This window comes from Populus nigra, chromosome 12 (genome assembly GCF_951802175.1).
Source record: "Populus nigra chromosome 12, ddPopNigr1.1, whole genome shotgun sequence".
In the NCBI taxonomy this organism is placed as follows: Eukaryota; Viridiplantae; Streptophyta; class Magnoliopsida; order Malpighiales; family Salicaceae; genus Populus; species Populus nigra.
The window spans coordinates 1069356-1086765 of NC_084863.1; the positions used below are offsets into that span (position 1 = coordinate 1069356).

Sequence of the window (17410 nt, forward strand, 5' to 3'; positions counted from 1 at the left end):
AAATCAATATATAATTTTAATCCGGTTAACCAATTTTTTTTTTATCCGAATCCAAAATTTACAAGTAGGTTTGGAGTAGCAGTTTTTATAACTATATTTTATAATTAACATTGAATACAATAATTTCGGTGATGGTTATTATTTTGAATTTTATTCTTGAAAAAAATATTAAAATGGAATAATCTAAATTACTGTTTGCATAGGAAGAACATTCCAAATTAAGTCATTGTTTCTTTTTCTGAACGAAACATGATTAAATTATTTATCATATTATTTATTTTAATATTAATTAGCCGTGCATTGAAATAAGATGGTTTCAGTCATGTAAAATCCCGATGCTGATATGAATTAGTAGATTAATCAGCCAAACTTAAAAGTCCAAACCCGACACACCAAGAAACTGAAATAAACATTAACCTAACCAATCCAAACTTTTATATTAAAAAACAAAACAATATTACTTTTTTGATAAGACAAAATAATAATTAACAGATTAAGTTAGTTTAAAATTATATATATATATATATATATAAGACTTGTTTGGAAATACGATGAATACTCAATCATTCTAATATGTTAATTTTAAAAATATTTTTAAAAAAAAAAAATATTATCTTAATACATTTCTAAACAAAAAATATATTTTAAATCACAACCGCTACCCCGCTACCCCAATCCAATCCAGGCACAAAAACCTAAACATAAACAAATTCATCATTTGAATTTTTTTTTTTTTAAAAGTTGCAATTGTCATTGAAAATATAGTAAACATAAACACTTTAAAGCCACAGACAAGACGTGGCTTTGTTGCTAGTTTATGCATAATAATTAAGACTGGCTTTTTTCTTCGCTTGCACCTGGATGATACCTTCATTAAAATCCTCATGATTCACCTGTTTTCAAATCCATCCCAATACAAGAATTTAGTTAGAGCTTGCTCCGTGAACTACTTTCGAAATAATTGTTGACACTTGACATGTCAGGTTCTCGCTTGTAAGGAAAAAAAAAAAAGGTCTTGGAAAAGACAACGAAACAGGACATGTGTGAGAGAGTACCTCGGTTGCATCACGGCGAAGAGCTAGCATCCCAGCTTCGACACAAACTGCTTTCAGCTGTGCCCCATTAAAATCATCTGTGGAGCGAGCGAGCTCTTCAAAGTTCACGTCTGGATGGACGTTCATCTTCCTTGAATGGATCTACAACATCAGCGGGAAAAACAAATGCAATTAAAACTACTGTTTTCACACGAGTGAAAGGGGCCATCAAGCAATTGTGATGTGACAAACCTGCAAAATTCGAGCTCTAGCTTCTTCACTTGGATGTGGAAATTCAATTTTGCGATCCAGTCGACCTGATCGCATGAGGGCTGGGTCCAGGATATCAGCACGATTTGTTGCAGCAATCACCTGAAATTATAACAAGAAATTGTGACTGCCATTAATCACAAACACAACAGATATTTTTAGGGGCGGGAAATGACACTGCACTTCATAGTTTACAGAAGCCATCCACCCCAAGAACAAACAGAAAACAATTCATTTATTGAAGAAACATCTAGCGTCACAGAAGCATCAACGAACCTTAATCCTGTCATCACTGCTAAAGCCATCAAGCTGATTGAGCAATTCTAACATGGTCCTCTGCACTTCCCTATCTCCACTAACCTCACTGCACACAGGGACAGGATATTTTTAAAATCAGCTACAATAAAATTAAGCAGCAAGAACAGAACTCCAACTTTGAAAAGCTAAATATCAAAGGTGAAAGCAAGTTGATTGCTGAAGAAGTAGAAATGTAGCATACCTGTCAAACCGCTTTGTGCCAATAGCATCGATTTCATCTATAAAAATGATGCAGGGAGATTTCTCTTTTGCAAGCTGGAAGGCATCACGGACAAGTTTGGCTCCATCTCCAATGAACATCTAAAAATGATTAAAGTTAAATTACTCCTATACAAGACTACTTTGTTATGAACTTAAAACAAGATTAGAAACATTGCATTTTGTAATTACGCTTTCTTCTCAAATCTAACTAGTCATGATGTTCCCATAAGTGCATCACAAAACATCTTTCAAGTTACAGTGCAAAAAGAGGAGCACCCAACTCTCAGTTTTGGAAACAAAAGGAAAAAGCAGAATTCTAAAGAGGGAATATAATGTACTAAAAAAATTGCTCTACCTGAACAAGTTGTGGGCCTGCCAACTTTAAGAAAGTGGCATTTGTTTGTGCAGCACAAGCACGGGCCATCAATGTTTTCCCAGTTCCAGGAGGTCCATACAAGAGGATACCTTTGGGAGGACGAATACCCAACTTCTGAAATCGCTCTTGGTGAGTCATGGGCAATACAATAGCCTCAACTAATTCTTGGATCTGTTGCAGAAGGAACAAAATCAGGTATTATCATCTAACAGAAACAATAAAAGAACTGCTCCTATAGATCATGCTTTTGAGTCAAAATCCACCTGCTTCTCCAAGCCTCCAATATCATTGTAGTCTTCTGTGGGTTTTTCATCAACCTCCATGGCCTTAACTCGCGAATCATATTCTGACGGTAGAGTATCCAAAATCAGGTAGCTATCTTTGTTGACTCCAACCAGGTCCCCAGGTTTTAACTTGTCAGGATCAACAAGCCCAACAACAGGAAGAAAAATAGTCTGCATTTGAGGAAGAATTTAAATTTATAAATCTTGATAAATGTGGCCAAGCAGTTGTATCACTATACAATTTCTTCAATGTCTAAACTTCTGTCAACTCAAAAGATGATAAAATTAAACAGGCTTTTGAATTGAAAGTAAGAACATCAGGGCTAATATACATGAGCTGCTCTAAAAGTATGAATTCAAATGCTTGTAAAGAAAATAGAAGATCAAGCTACATTGAATTTTAATTTTGCACATCACTTTTCCATCATCACTACCTTGTTTCTAGTCTACCAGTCAGATACAAGAGAACTGCATAAGATGGCTCACCTGACGAGTTGATGTTTTCAGCACAACACATTTACCCTTCCTTTGAGAGTCAAGGTCAATGTTTGCCCCATCTTCTTCAGCCTCGTCTTCTGGGTTCATTTCCAAAATCTATAAATGCATAGACGCCAAAATATGGAGTTAGTGCCAACATCGCTAGAACTTCTATTAAAAACAACCGACTTTATTAACATTCAATTGAACCCCTGAAAGTTGGAAAGTTGGAGAAAAAGATTTCTATTTTCTTTGCCTATAGTTGGGAATGAGATAACCAAGTGATAAACTTGAAGAGCGAGTCATGAGCTTTCTCATCACATTTTTCTAGCGACAGTAAAACAGAACAATACAACCAATGTCTGAACAATATTCATAGCAAAATCCCAACCATTTGATTTTCAGGAAAAAGGGCTGTTTTAAAATAGAAATTTTGCATTGCAAAGGGAAGACACCAGAACAGCTACTCATGTTTAGTCCACAGGAGTGTAATTCAACTTAAGTTACAGTCTTCAAACACTCCATCATTGTCGACATCCAGGCATTAAAAATGAATGCCAACAAGATTTACCTCGACAATGTTGCCAACCAGGTATGGCAGCTGCTTGTTGAGTTTAATCTTCTCTTGATTCTCCTTTATCTTCTCCTTATATGAATCCAGCTCCAGATTCGTTCTCTGCACCTCTTCCTACATTCCCCACAAACACACACCAATCAAAACACCACCCAAAAAAAATACTTAAGTTCACTACTCAAACAAATCTTTGCATTCTAAAACACCCACTTCAAACAAAAAAGTAACCACTTTCCCAAACTTTATACACACGAACACAACCACTAAAAACACTATTACTTCCATAAGCAATAAGCCAATCAATCCCAACACACAGTTTTAAATCAGAATTACAAACAAAAAGACCCAGTTAAAAAAATCAGAAACTACATAAAAAACCCATTAATTTCCTGCAATTCATCACACAAAAAAATTCCAGATTTTGACTTATTATTAGTACAATCACAATTACAAACCAGTGACATAAACAAACCAATCCTTTCCTTCACTAGCAAAACCAAAACCAAAACCAAAACCAAAACCCTAAATACACAAAACAACCCTAGACACGCAGCAAGAAAACACTCAAGTCAAACATTATAATTGTTGTTGTTATCGCCACAGACAGAGAGAGAGACAGAAAAATCACCTTGAGAATGCGAATCTCGTTATCAAGAAGACGAGACTTTCTTGTGATATCTTCAGTAGTCATGGAGGCAAGCTGGTCATCTTCGAAGCTTGAATCCTCCACCATCGGGGTTGCCATGGTTACCAAGATTCGAGCTTAAAGCAAAGAAATTTAGAGAGAACTGAGAAGAAAAGGTTGAGTGTAGAGAGAGAGAGAGAGAGTAATAAAATATTTTTGTTTTTGTTTATATTTATTTTCTCTGCTTGTTGCCGAAGACAGGAAATGATGGGCTTGAGGTTACTGTTTTCTTGCTGGGCTTTATTCTGTATTGGACACATGCTGTTCGAGTAGAAAGATTATTTTTTTTTAGGGTTCAGGCATGAGCAAAGTTATAATAACCGGTTAGCCCATGACTTGTGCAAATTGAATAGGTAAATACAAAATAATATTATTTAAAATAACATTCTTTTAAAATAAATTTAGAATTTTTTATTTTATTTTTTTTTCAAAAATAATTTTAAAATATAAAAAAAGCGAGCTCGTAATCTAAAATTTAACTCATGTTAGGTCCCTAGTGGGTAAATTTATTTTCTAACATAGTTTGGGAACAACCTATTTTATAAAATAACATGGTTTGGTAAATGTTGCAATTAAGAATGCCAATGCTTTAAAAAGTCCCAATTGAGTATGTTGATATTTCAAAGAAATAGTTGAAATAAGATGGCACAAATAAAAAAAAATCATAATAAAATAAATTCAACGATACAAATAAAAGTTATCGATAATGAGTGGAGTAGACCACACAAGTATTTTATATTTGGCATGTCTTATATTTTTAACAGTATTGTAGTGTGTAAATATGTTATTATGTCCATTATATATTTAATAAAAATAGGCATTAATAAATATTTAATTTGATATTGTAAGATGATTACACATAAATATTTGATTAATTATAATATTATTGTATGGATAGTTGTTTGTGTTCAGCTGATTTACCAATCCATTTAAAGAATAGACAAAGACATATGGATGAATAAAAGAAAAGAAAAGGGGATCATATGATAATGCACAAGTTCATCCATGAATCATATTTGTTTTGACCTAGTTTATGAATAAATTAATTGATGAACTAAATACATACAATAATTTATGGTATTAGCATTCCTCTTTTCTGTAAGAGATTTCAAGTTCCAATTTTTCCCATGTAACAAGAAAAATAGCTATTCATTTCTAGAAATTTTTTTATATCAAATGTAAAAAATGATTTTTTTTTATTTAGAATTCATTTGTTTCTATATTAAGATATATATTTTATTCAAACCAATCAACATACTATATAGTTTAGCTGATTTGGATTGTTCTTTATATATCAAATAAATTGCTATTCGAGAACTTTTCTAGTGAGATTTAAGCAAGCAAGTGGTGTTGTTAGCTTATGTAGGATGTTATAAATATAGGAACTCTGGTTTTTGACCTTGGCATGTTTGAAGCTTCAACAATGCTTGACCATTTAGGTAGCAGACATTTCATTAATATTACAGACATTTTGGGTACAACAGGCCAATCTTTGGCCTTTCCTGTTCTATAAATCATGCAGAAACTTGTGAAATGAACAAAGTTCCTCTTGCTGTATCGCAAAGATCAGTTGTTGACCACATTAAGCTGGTAAATCATGGACAATCTACAGAACTTTATGTGGCTATCACAGAATATACAGCAGATAAATAGTAATTAAAGCTTCCAGTAAATTTCTAGGCGATGGAAAATGCCTGCAACGATGCCCCAGAAGAGGATCTCTGCAAAGATAACATAAAGTAGAATGCCAACTCTTTGAGAATGCCAAACTCCTATAAAAATATGCTTTTGAATCCAGTATATCTGCAACAGATGGATTGAATTAAGCCAGCAAACTAGGGTAGAACCATGAACTTTATGTCCCCTAAGGTTTGATAAGAAAACTGGAAAGATGAAAGGTGAAAACGTGACAAGGTTCGACGAAAACTCACCAGTGTATTGTGAGGATCATTGTAGTACCACCCATTGATGAAACCAGCAAAGATGCCTTCAGCAGCCATGACATAAACAAGCATCGCGTTCATGCCAATCCATGCTAATGGCTGAAAGATGCACTTCCAGCCCCAAATATCAACCTTGAAGGAAAATGAAATTGTTTCATATCATAAGTAACCTATTGACAGTTTCAAACTAGGGTTCTCGATTTTATAACCCGAAAATGGTTCAGCTGTGACAACAGCATACCAGGGCGTAGATGGATGAAAACACCAATGCTGCTGCTCCGGATGTTACACAAACATAGCTGAAAGTGTATAGTTGCTTATTTAAGGGAATCGCTGCGAAGGAAAAAAAAAAGGGTTAAGATTCTCCTATGAAAATATGCATATATCGTATTTCAGTTCTCACCATGTGTGAAATGAAGAACAAGCCCTAAAATAAGAAGGGCAAATCCCATCACAATCCAATGCTTCAGTCTAGCTGCATGACCCTGGAGTTCAAAGATTTGTCAAAGCAGTGAGGCAAGATCTAGATTTAAGCCAAGCATTTAAATGCTTAAAACAACAAAACTAACCCTCATATATACAAGCACATGTCCAAAATGAACTCCAATGATGGTAGAAAGAACTGCAGATATTGAGCTGCAAGTAATGAGATTGAAATCCACATATCCAGTTAGACATTTTCTCAAGATGCGTGTACAGCATAAAAGGCAGTGTGCATTCAATCTGGACTTCTTTTATAGAGGGATGGGTGATCCACACATGAAATTTCCCTGGAACTAGAGAATTTCACGTTGCCATTATGTGCATTTTGTGCAAGAGCCTATGTCTCTCAAGCTTTCCCTTCCTTGAGCAGATAAAAGTTTATGGTTAACTGCTTAATTATCAGTGTTGCATCTTACAATTTCTGGTAGTGGATAAGCATTTTGGCATATCCTAAACATGATGAATGAGCTGAATGATTTTCTATCTTGTGGTTTCCCAGGTAGGAAAAAGGTAAGGCTGCTCGCTACTGGTTTGAATCAAATTATAAGATTCAGTGACTAATTAATTAGGTTGTGTACAACAAACCTTAGGATTCCTTCAGGTTCAAAAGGAGCTTTGCACCACGACGGAGCACTGGTTCGGAAAGGCCCCTCATATGGGGAATTCTCTGTGCAGGCCTGCAGCGCTTTGGCAAAAATCATAAGCTCTCACTTCTATAGGTTACAAACAAATGGTTTCACATCTAAAAAACAATGAGCAGCCACAAACAAAATTGCTACTCACCTCAGATCTCTTCCAAGCTGGATGCTGATACATGTGATTGATTCCTAAAATTTCTCTGTCGATGAAACCAACTGCATTACAAGGAGGATCCAGTTTTCCTCTGACAGCACACTCTACCTGGAAATTGGAATTGACAGGGCTCAAATGTAGGTAGAAAATAAATCCTAATGTAAAATCGTTGTGGATAGTTATAGTACCATCCCTAATTAAAAGTCAACCACAAGGAAAATGTGGTTACTGATAGAAAATTGATGATATGAAATCAAATACTATACTATTCAGGTTTAAGCATACATGAAGTTATCCAGATCAAGGGAAATGTTGCAGGAGCGACAGAGTAGGTGCTTACAGTGAAAACCTTCCCATAATCAGCACTGTCTCTATCATTGACAGTGAACTGCCAGTGAGGCACGTAAGTCCCGTAGATTACAGCCAGGTAAATAACAAGTATACATGCTCCCATCAGCCTGCAAAATTTAGCACAGAGCGATCATTGAAGATCTGGTCAAGGAATCTAATGAAAATACTCAGTAGTCACAAGAATATAAACCTACCATTGCGAGCTATATAGCTTGTAAATGGAGAGCCATCCAGGTGGTAGCTCCCTGGTTTGCTTTTTTTTTGTAAATATTTCCATCAGTGCCACTACGAAGTAAGCAAAAGCAATTCTCTGAAGAGAAAGAATCAAGTTGCTGTATAAGTATATTTCTAACAACCTAAATTATGCATACATATCAATATCAAAACCAGCACCACCTGAAGAATCCCACACCATCTTATCTTCTTCAAGTCAACTCCATAAGTAAGTTTGTCAGGAGCATGGGAGAAGCCCCCTACATAATTGTAATAACATTAAGCACTGTCAAGCAAGAGAACGAAAATAGTGTTTTATCTTTTGGTTCTATTGCATTTCATTCCTTAGAAATAACTCTTCATTACTGCATACCAAGATAGCATGAAAGCTGACTCCTTGTTCAAATTCAGCTGCTAACGAGATGGCAGTTTGATGATAAAACACTCGAGGTCGAGCCTTAAGAATTGGAGTGTTCAGGTTGGAATCTCCCTATCCCATTACTACTAGCTTTCGCAAACTATGGCAAGTTGTCGAAGAACATCATTAACATTCAAGGGCAGGAACAAAAAACTTTGTTTCTTACTGCATTTACATTTTAGACACGGTACATAGGCTTAAAGAATGTTCTCTACCAAACTCAATATCACAATTTTGTTGCTTCCATGTATTATTGTCTCTTCAAAGGACAACATAAGCATGAAACACAGCTTGTAAGCAGGTTAGGAGCAGAACAGAACTAACCTTGTAACATGATACCCCAGAATAGCAGTTTCAAAGTTCTAACAATCACCCTCTTGACAGCATGGTGCCGGCTTGTAATTCTCTACATTAATCAAAGAACATATATAAGCAATGAACTTGTAATGACAAATATATGTATCCTCTAAAACCTTTTCCTTATCAAAATGTATTAAAAGAAAATGGTAAGCCAACCTTAAAAGCAAGAGGAATGGCCATTCCTACTATGAATAAAAAGAAAGGCATTACGAAGTCGGCAAGGTTACAACCATTCCACGGTGCATGTCCAATCTTAGGCCATTCTCCTCCAGCATCATCAACCAAGATCATTAACTACATAAATCCCATTAAAGCACACAAATTTAGTATCATAAATAAATGATTATGGTGGGTTCATAAACTTTTTAACAAGGATGCCTATATACAGTGCAGAAGCAAAAAATATTTGATAAAGGGGCCAAATCGTAGCATAGGTAAGAATAAGGAAACCATGGGATAATTAATACATTTTTAATTGGAATTAAATGAAAGGATGAAAAGTACAATATCGGGGAAATTCAAAAAGGCCCGTAAAAGAAGTAGGAAATAAGAAAATTATGGGGGAATTGATGTTCTTAATTGGAATTAAATGAAAGGATAAAAAGTATGAGGACTAAAGTGGGAAGTAAAAAGATATTAAGGAGGCAATTTTCACGTTAAAAATAAAATGTTAAAAGGGCCCAACCGGGTTCGAACCGGTGACCTCTTGATCTGCAGTCAAATGCTCTACCACTGAGCTATGGACCCGTTTGTGCTATCTGGTAACTTAGTATTTATATAAAAGAAAGCTATCATGGGCAGACCACCATTAAACGAGAACCCATTTCCATGAAGGACCCACGAGAAAACTGAGGCACTAGAACTTTAAATGATTAAATAAAACAACCATATCTAGAGCTAAGAACAACAAACTTGAAAACAGAGTATATAGTTTGAGTATTTTGAGAGAGACGTGTATACATACAGCAACAGTGAGGCCTCTGAAGATATCTAACGAAGCTACACGAATTTTCGGGTCAGGCTTTTGGGCTGAGATATCGGTTACCTCAGCAATTGTCAGCCGGTGGTCTAAAGCAATATCGGCCTTAATTTCGGCCATTTTTTCAGTGCAAGAATTAAGAAGCTCAACTCTACAAACTAGCTGATTAGTGATTCTATGTGAAGCTCAAAAGGGTGTCATGGGTCTATAAATCTAGTCACCTAGGTACTGTGCTTTGATGGTTCTGTGTGTAGGAAGCTCAATGGATGGAAGGAAGTGTGGGGTACTAATTGTATCTGGACAAGTGCATGGGAATCTCTTACAAGATAAGAGTGGATTTTTTGGTTTAATATAGTCTTTTTATTGGTACTTCTTTGACTCCACTCTCTTTCTCTCTTGTTAAGGAAGAGATTTTGCAAGCAAAGATGGGGCCCTTGTGAGCATAGCTAGTTTGTCTTTCTGTATTACAGACAAATTTGTATTATTATGTAGAGATTTTTTGTTTGGTGTCACATGTTTAAGCAATCCTGTGTTGTGTCCGAATCTTTTGTAAACTTGAGATGTCTAATATAAAAATAGGCATCCCATCCTGGGGCAGGTAGTTGGTAACTTCGTATTCACCACAGAAGGGAAGGAATACAGCATTCTGCAATCAAAAGGATCAAGGGCTATCTATGATTATGTTATCTCCTTAGTTATATATTCAATTATCGAAAAAGGAGCTTGATTACATTCCTTGATAATCAAAGGACATCGTATGATTAAGTTTTACATCAAGAAAGCACTTGAATTCAAAGGAGATGATGTATATGTTGTTTGGAGAAACCGTTCCCTTGATGATATCATCACATCAATCACTGGTAAACCAACGGGAGGATCTTTTTCCTCCATCTCTGCTTCTTAAGATGCATCTTCGGCTTGAAAACTTGGATGTCTCTACCAATCAGTCACTCAAATGCCTAAATTTTGTGTTAAACACGACCTCGCCCCCACCTGTCCATGGAGAAAAGGTCATTTCTCATACTAGAAGCAAACAACAATGTGAAACTTCCTTGAAGGTTGATATGGATAAATGTTAGATGTTTGTTATAAAGTGACACGAGTTTCTTATATTTTAAGCTTCATAGGAAACTGCAAAGACAGCAAATGCATGCATTGTATATAAAAGCAGGGCAGAATCCCAGTAAAAACCGAGCATTTTTGTCAGAACATTTAAGGTGGTGATAATGTTGGTTGGGTTGTGACAGAGCACATCTAATTCTTGGGTTCATAAGCAACCGGGGCAAGTACTGTGACACATCACACATCCAGGAATGCCATTGTGCAGTCTTTAGAAGCGAAAGAGGAAGCTTAAACAGGAAAAAAAAAAACAAATAAATATTTTATCAAAAGCTTTAAACAGAGTAAAAGAGGAAGTGAGGAATTCAATTTACCATTGGCATGTATGTCAATGTATAGTCCTTGTTTGGTTGCTGAGAAAATGGGAGAAGGGAAAATTGAATCCTGCGGCTTCGAAGACACTCCAGAAATAGACTTCTCCATACAGAATCATCCTCTCAGCACGAGCAACGGAAACCGGGACCGCGGGAGAGAAGCGGCTCGATTAGGCACTGCTCGAGAGTCGAGACAAGAAACTGTGTAAACGGCGTCGTAAGAGTTAAAATTAATGTGTTAAATAAAACATTCCGTTGTCGTCCAGCGGTTAGGATATCTGGCTTTCACCCAGGAGACCCGGGTTCGATTCCCGGCAACGGAACTTTTTATTCTTCCTTCCATTCCTGCTTCATTTCTTTTTTCTTTATTCATTTTTTTTTTCTTTATTCATTTTTCACACGGGCCACTGCTTTAGAACTTAGAGAACGGACCCAGGCTCGCATGAGGAGGCGGCTCCGTTACACCTGCACGGCTTTGATTTGATTGTATGGAAACAGTGTTTCAAGATTTGTGGCAAATGGTTATTAAGGGTTCATGATTGGGCTAATCACACAATCAAACCTCTAATTATTAGATTACAAGGGGCCATCTGGACACCAACTCAAAGGGTATATTATAAGGACCCACCTCCAACCAAGCCTAACAGCCTAATCCTTTATTCTGCACCTTCACTTTCAAGACTGGCTTCGACAGATGCATGTGCAGATACACGAGCCATGAGCCTGCTTACTCCATGGCTAGCAAACTGGCACAGCCACAAGGACCACAGCCAAGCAAAAGAAAAGCACAACCAAGCACGGAAATTGAGTTCTCGTGCAAGTCCCTTAAAGTAACCAGTTGATTTGACATCCTAAATCCCACCAGCTCCTAGCATCATAGTTTTACACAGCTGGTTTTCATTATTGAGAGAGCAGTTGAATGATGAGTAGTGCTTCGGTCCCCGTTTCATCATACCTCTTTTATCAAATAAGTCGGCATATTTTTCCTATTTTCAACAAGGCTTGATGTTAAGACTGTTAGCTTTATCGCTATGATTTAATGAAATTTTTCATTATGTTTTAATGATTATATAAAAAGTGAATATTAATGTTATTAATTAATTATTATGTTATATGTTGATAATGAAATATTAATTTAATATAATTTTGATAACTGCATAGTAAATAACATGATATATGTAATGAAGCATTTAAATGACATGCTATAATGATAAAATGATTTAAAAAATTTATGCAAATATACTACACGAAACATGTATGGATCACATGAATTAATCTTGTTTTAATTGATTAAATAAGACACAATACATAAATGCCATATAAATATAGATATAAAATTATGTGTGACATACATTCTTGTAATGATTTAAACAAGTTTATAACATTCAACAATCATCAAACAAGTAAGAAGATTCGCGAAAATCAAAGAGACTGTAAGAATAACGGTTATGAACTTCACCGATCAAGATTTTGTATTAGAGTTTTGTCAAATAGCACTCAATTTGCTTAGAACATCTTAATATACTCACACAACCTAAACAACCCTAAAAGAAATCAACAAAGAAATCCAAGATGCAAAGCAAGTAAATACTTGTTTTGAGAATGATATCGGTTCAAGAATTCACTAGTGTAATTTGTTAAAAAATTAGTATTTTACATGAACCGGGCAATCGTTTGTTCATCAAGGATAAACACTTAGATATTTTGCATGAACTGATCAACCGCATTGACTTAATCAATATAAACTAGTTGATCATTTGAGATATTAATGGGATTCCAACATGTAGAAAATTGTATCTAAGTGCTAGTTTCATTTCTAAACCGATAAATAACCCTTCCTTTAGCCAAAACACATATGGACCTCTTAAGACAAATATCTAAGCATACTCCTTCTCAAAACAATTTATAACACTTTTATTTTCCTTGTAATCATTAAAAAACAAGGTTAAGTATAAATTAGCTTTAATGTTGCACCCATAAAAAAATCAAATAAAAATACCAGCATGTAATGGTAGAACTCTTGAACATAAAGTCAAGAAAAAAAGTAGATGATTTAACAAACCTCTATAAAATTTAATACATTTTCCGTAAATTCTAACTCTTTAATTATCATAATTATATCAATACTTGCTTGGGTGTTTAGAATTATATGTTATTTGATAAAAAGTTATTCAATTGTAGTTCTACCTTTCATATCTAATTCACTACACTATCCCTCTATGGTCGAACATAGACACTTGCCAACATTTTCACAGCACATCAAAAGAAGAATGATCATTAACAAGAGTACTATACAAAGTTTGTATCAATTGTACAGAAATACACACTAAATCTGAGAGGAACTCATTAAGAGGAGAGGAGATCGCATGGCCAAACAGCAAAATAACTTTAATCATGGGAAAAAAATAAGGAACAATATCAAAGATCTCTCATAAGAAATCATAGACTCAATACAAATGGACTGGTATACTGGGATCTCACTATCTCGGCTTTACATATCAAGTAACGCAGTGTACACTTCTGGATTGGAATTTCGTCACTTGTCAATTCCAAGTTCCTTCTGGATATCTCTTGTCAGGCTGAACTGTAGAGTATTATGCCATGGAAATTGAGTTCGAGTAACAGGAAGTTTTCTCCGCAGATCCTGCAATGCATCAAAATCACTTTAAGAGACATAGAAAATACAAAGAAAGCAGCCAGACAGACAGGAAAGGAAAGATTATGTCTACCACCACAAGTTTCCTACTAAACCATCTCATTTCAAAAAAGAAAAAAGGAAAGTAATATGCCTTGGTTTGTTCAGTAACTAGAGAGCACAAATACCTCCTCACAATATTCAAATGCACGGAAAAATATGAGCTATGTATCTTAGGCAAAGTCCAAATAGAACAATAAGCCAACCAGATATCACCAGATGTGGAAATACAAAATTTTGTAGCATGTAATCAAGTAAAGATTAAAGAATACCTTGAAAGTGGTATCTGGCAAATTTGAATAGGATGCCTGTCAAATAGTAATTTTTAGTAACGAAGCCTTAAAATCCAAGAATTTAAATGAAAAAGGAGACACAATGAGAACCTCAAGAGATTCCAAGTACTCTGCCTCGTGGTGACGAATAATGTTAGCTATGGAAATAGCACAATCATCAGGGGCCTGAAACAAAAATTGTAAAAGATCAACCATTTTTGTCTCCTTTTCATCAGCAACTGAAGGACAGAGAGACAGACAGATATACATGATGACAGCACAAGCAGGTGCTCCACTCTCCCCTTAAAATGATACTAATGTACAAACTTACTACTAAAAATGTGCTTAGTTACTTTTATAGAAACTTGTTATTTTACTGAACAGCTTCATTAGAAAGCTGCAAAACACAAAGCATGCTTTGCATGTCTGAAGAGTGAAATCACTGAAAAATCACTCAATCATTCTCATTATCGCTAAAGTTTAAAAGAAGGCATGAGATGGACTTAAAGGATAGGCTTCTGAAGCCAAGTGCTGGGTTTATCAGGGAGTCCTTGCAATAGAATCTGGGAAATGGCAAAAGTTGCTTTAAAGGTCACTCAACACAGACAACCAGACTGGATGCACAAGTCACCCAAATAATAAACGTTCCCCACACCAACCCTAGTAACTATAACCAGGATGTTCTTAATGTAATATTTTAGCATTGCACCTTACCTGCTCCGAATACCTAATTAAGGTTCCAATTGAGTGGTGTCATGTGAAGGAATCTAGAGACAGTCTTGCCCTTCAGCAAGATGTAGCTGCTCTCAAGATTCAAAACTTGATATGTGCAATCTTGTAATTGCACGCCCAAAATTTAGCACCAAGAAATCCCCTATCCACCCTATGTATTGTACTCAAACAAAGAAGCTAAAATCTCATGATGAAAAAATGTCAAGCTAAAGGAATTGTCGATATTGCAATAACCTGAAAGATTGTTGCATCTTTACATTCATGTTTAGCATCCAACTGAACATTTCCCTCTTCATAATAATGAGCACCCACCTGAAATAAGAAGAATGCAGGGAAAAAGAAACAGCTTATACTTGCATTGTCTTACAAGTATGCAATCTGACTTTCAAATAACACTCGACAGAAGTCAAATTTTTTCATCGTACCTGTAATTTGCCTCTTACTTCTAGCATTTGTACATCTTCCTTGAACTCTATGTTCCACACTGATCGCCAACTTCCATTGCTATATGATATGCAAAAGAATATTATATGAAGATAAGCAGTCATAAAATATAAATGTTTCTGACTTGGAAGTGACATGGTATATTCAGATACAAGCAGGTGATGGAACACTAGGAACATGTCCTAAATGAAGTATCTGATAAAGAGTAAAAACTGACTAGAATTCCACTCACCAGAAATTCTGTGGGCTATTTTTAGCAGCAGAAATGACCACTACAAGTTCAAAATTAGATCCTGGTCCCTCCACATCCTTCCCATTAACACAGTAGACAGAACAGATACCTTTTGGATAAGCTTCAGCAACATATTTGAGCAGTTCTGCATCCAAGGCACAACTAGCAGAGAACAAAATAGCATTGTTAATGTAAGAATGAATAGAATACTGCCCATAAAAAAGGAACTACTCTTGGTGCACTGCACCACAATTCAGGTCCTAAACAACCACTTATGCATAACGCTTTTGGAATTAGTTGTATATATAAAGAGAAACTACAAACTGATTCTATAACTTTGCAATCCCAAATCACCTAAAGATGCACAGAAGAAAAGACAATTTAGGAAGAAAATTGTACTGAAGATGGCACAATTATTTCAAGCTCCAAAAACTAAACAAAAAGAATTCTATATAAATCAAACAGGAGCATTAAAAATAGTTTCTACGAGTTAAATCCTTTACAAGGAAAGATTTAGATGCAACTCATAAGCTCAGTCCTCAAACGCATTTAACTCTGATTCACTCTCACAAGCAATACTGAGTGTGTAAGGGATTAAAGGAAGAAGAGAATAATTCAAAAACTACTTGCTCAAGCACTTGAATGTTCCAAATATTATATGATATAACCATGAAGTAGGAGTAGATACTATTTACCAAAAACACCTCTCTAATTCTACCCTTCATTAGATAAAGGATTCTAACCTCTAAAATATCCTGATCATACTCTCAATCCAGCAGAATGTGATAGGAAATGAGAGTAATAGAAAATTGCAAGGTTGAAATTTGAAACTTTACAAAGTGATACATAGGCAAGGAATAAGAGCTGAGAAAATGCTGTTTTCCGAAATCAAGCTCTTAAAATTTTAGCATCGATGCACTAATGACTAGAAGAACTTCTGGACAAACATAATCTAATATTAATAACCATAAGAGTTAGAAAGCATACCGAAATTCTTCGATATATGGTGATGAAAGTTCCTCATCAGCTGCAGGTCTCACGTCTGTACAAACCTGAACCAATTTAGCACATCACGATATAAAAGATGGACTAACAAACATATCAAAAAAAGACCAAGAAAAACAAAATGCACATGAGAGCAGACAGCAGACAAAATATGTGCTTCAAGGTTTTTGGATAACTGACTTGCTTAACATGATCAACTGTCGCCACCTGTGCAGTTCTAGGATCAAGAAACTCATTCTCCTCGAGCTCGTTATAAGATGTAACCAGCACCTGCAAATACAATTTGAAAAGTTAGAGTCGCAATTATAACTACCACAACTAACTGCATACAAAATAAATCAGGTTAACAAATCAATATATCTATACTTACAAATAAACCCTAAAATACAGTCTTAAAAATGATAAATAATCCTCCAAATAGATAAACTACTCCACACCACACAACCTTCATGGAAAATTAAAATGAAAACAAAGGAGAATAAATAGGCCGTCACTAATGAGCCCATTATCTTCCATCCAAATACTAAACTAAAGAAAATAAACTAAAATATCCAAACAAAACCTCTGCTTTGATATTAAGCTTAGAATCAGCAAGTCAAAAACTAGCAAACCTACAAATAAACAAAATTAGCATAAAATCAAAGTGATAGCAATAAATATGGGGAAAAAAAATAAAGCTTCTACTTAATTCAAGGCAAATCATGTAACTATATTAACAATAACAAAAATTAAAATCAATTAATAAAATAAAATAAAATAATTAATTGTAAAATGGAACAAAAAAATCCAATATTAAATTATCAAAATTCACTCGAATACCTAAATCGAAGCTCATAATT

At 35.1% G+C, this 17410-nt stretch overlaps 3 protein-coding genes and 2 non-coding genes across 6 annotated transcripts; 1 reads left to right on the top strand and 4 right to left on the bottom strand.

The window, feature by feature from the left end:
• Positions 1 to 682: 682 nt before the first annotated feature.
• Positions 683 to 4367, bottom strand: LOC133669136 (26S proteasome regulatory subunit 6A homolog A). The gene is made up of 10 exons (XM_062089163.1): positions 4163 to 4367; positions 3532 to 3648; positions 2970 to 3077; positions 2463 to 2654; positions 2179 to 2370; positions 1804 to 1922; positions 1581 to 1668; positions 1287 to 1406; positions 1056 to 1196; positions 683 to 893 (listed from the first exon to the last, which is right to left on the bottom strand). The coding sequence occupies exons 1-10, from the start codon at positions 4277 to 4279 to the stop codon at positions 816 to 818; spliced, it is 1272 nt and encodes a 423-aa protein (XP_061945147.1). The 5' UTR covers positions 4280 to 4367; the 3' UTR covers positions 683 to 815.
• Positions 4368 to 5627: 1260 nt separating this feature from the next.
• On the bottom strand, positions 5628 to 10097 carry LOC133669052 (uncharacterized). 2 transcript variants are annotated; one of them, XM_062089060.1, is made up of 13 exons: positions 9744 to 10097; positions 8936 to 9073; positions 8744 to 8825; positions 8185 to 8261; positions 7983 to 8098; positions 7778 to 7895; positions 7429 to 7545; positions 7231 to 7322; positions 6732 to 6798; positions 6566 to 6647; positions 6404 to 6495; positions 6151 to 6294; positions 5628 to 5940 (listed from the first exon to the last, which is right to left on the bottom strand). In XM_062089060.1, exons 1-13 carry the CDS (start codon positions 9876 to 9878, stop codon positions 5896 to 5898), a joined length of 1305 nt encoding a protein of 434 aa, XP_061945044.1. In that variant the 5' UTR covers positions 9879 to 10097; the 3' UTR covers positions 5628 to 5895. The 2 variants fall into 2 exon arrangements, with proteins under 2 accessions (XP_061945044.1, XP_061945043.1); XM_062089059.1 differs by having other exon boundaries at positions 5628 to 6022; positions 9744 to 10093.
• TRNAC-GCA (transfer RNA cysteine (anticodon GCA)) lies at positions 9455 to 9526 on the bottom strand. Its single transcript has one exon. It is a non-coding gene; the product is annotated as a tRNA-Cys (tRNA).
• Positions 10098 to 11442: 1345 nt separating the features above from the next.
• TRNAE-UUC (transfer RNA glutamic acid (anticodon UUC)) lies at positions 11443 to 11514 on the top strand. The gene has a single exon. It is a non-coding gene; the product is annotated as a tRNA-Glu (tRNA).
• A 1923-nt stretch (positions 11515 to 13437) lies between these two features.
• LOC133669854 (F-actin-capping protein subunit alpha-like) lies at positions 13438 to 16850 on the bottom strand (the record flags this gene model as incomplete). Its single annotated transcript, XM_062090182.1, has 8 exons — positions 13438 to 13835; positions 14159 to 14194; positions 14270 to 14344; positions 15125 to 15202; positions 15316 to 15394; positions 15567 to 15728; positions 16554 to 16618; positions 16752 to 16850. Coding segments are annotated over 8 exons (702 nt in total), but the record flags the coding sequence as incomplete, so codon positions are not given.
• Between the last annotated feature and the right edge of the window lie 560 nt (positions 16851 to 17410).

Coding starts and splice junctions, on each gene's coding strand:
- LOC133669136 (XM_062089163.1), bottom strand. CDS start 4,279: ATGGCAACCCCGATGGTGGAGGATTCAAGCTTCGAAGATGACCAGCTT. Junction 2,655..2,969: donor TGAAAACATCAACTCGTCAG/GTGAGCCATCTT, acceptor CCTCAAATGCAG/ACTATTTTTCTTCCTGTTGT. Junction 1,197..1,286: donor CTAGAGCTCGAATTTTGCAG/GTTTGTCACATC, acceptor CTGATGTTGTAG/ATCCATTCAAGGAAGATGAA.
- LOC133669052 (XM_062089059.1), bottom strand. CDS start 9,878: ATGGCCGAAATTAAGGCCGATATTGCTTTAGACCACCGGCTGACAATT. Junction 8,099..8,184: donor GATGGTGTGGGATTCTTCAG/GTGGTGCTGGTT, acceptor CTTTCTCTTCAG/AGAATTGCTTTTGCTTACTT. Junction 7,546..7,777: donor ATTATGGGAAGGTTTTCACT/GTAAGCACCTAC, acceptor TCCAATTTCCAG/GTAGAGTGTGCTGTCAGAGG.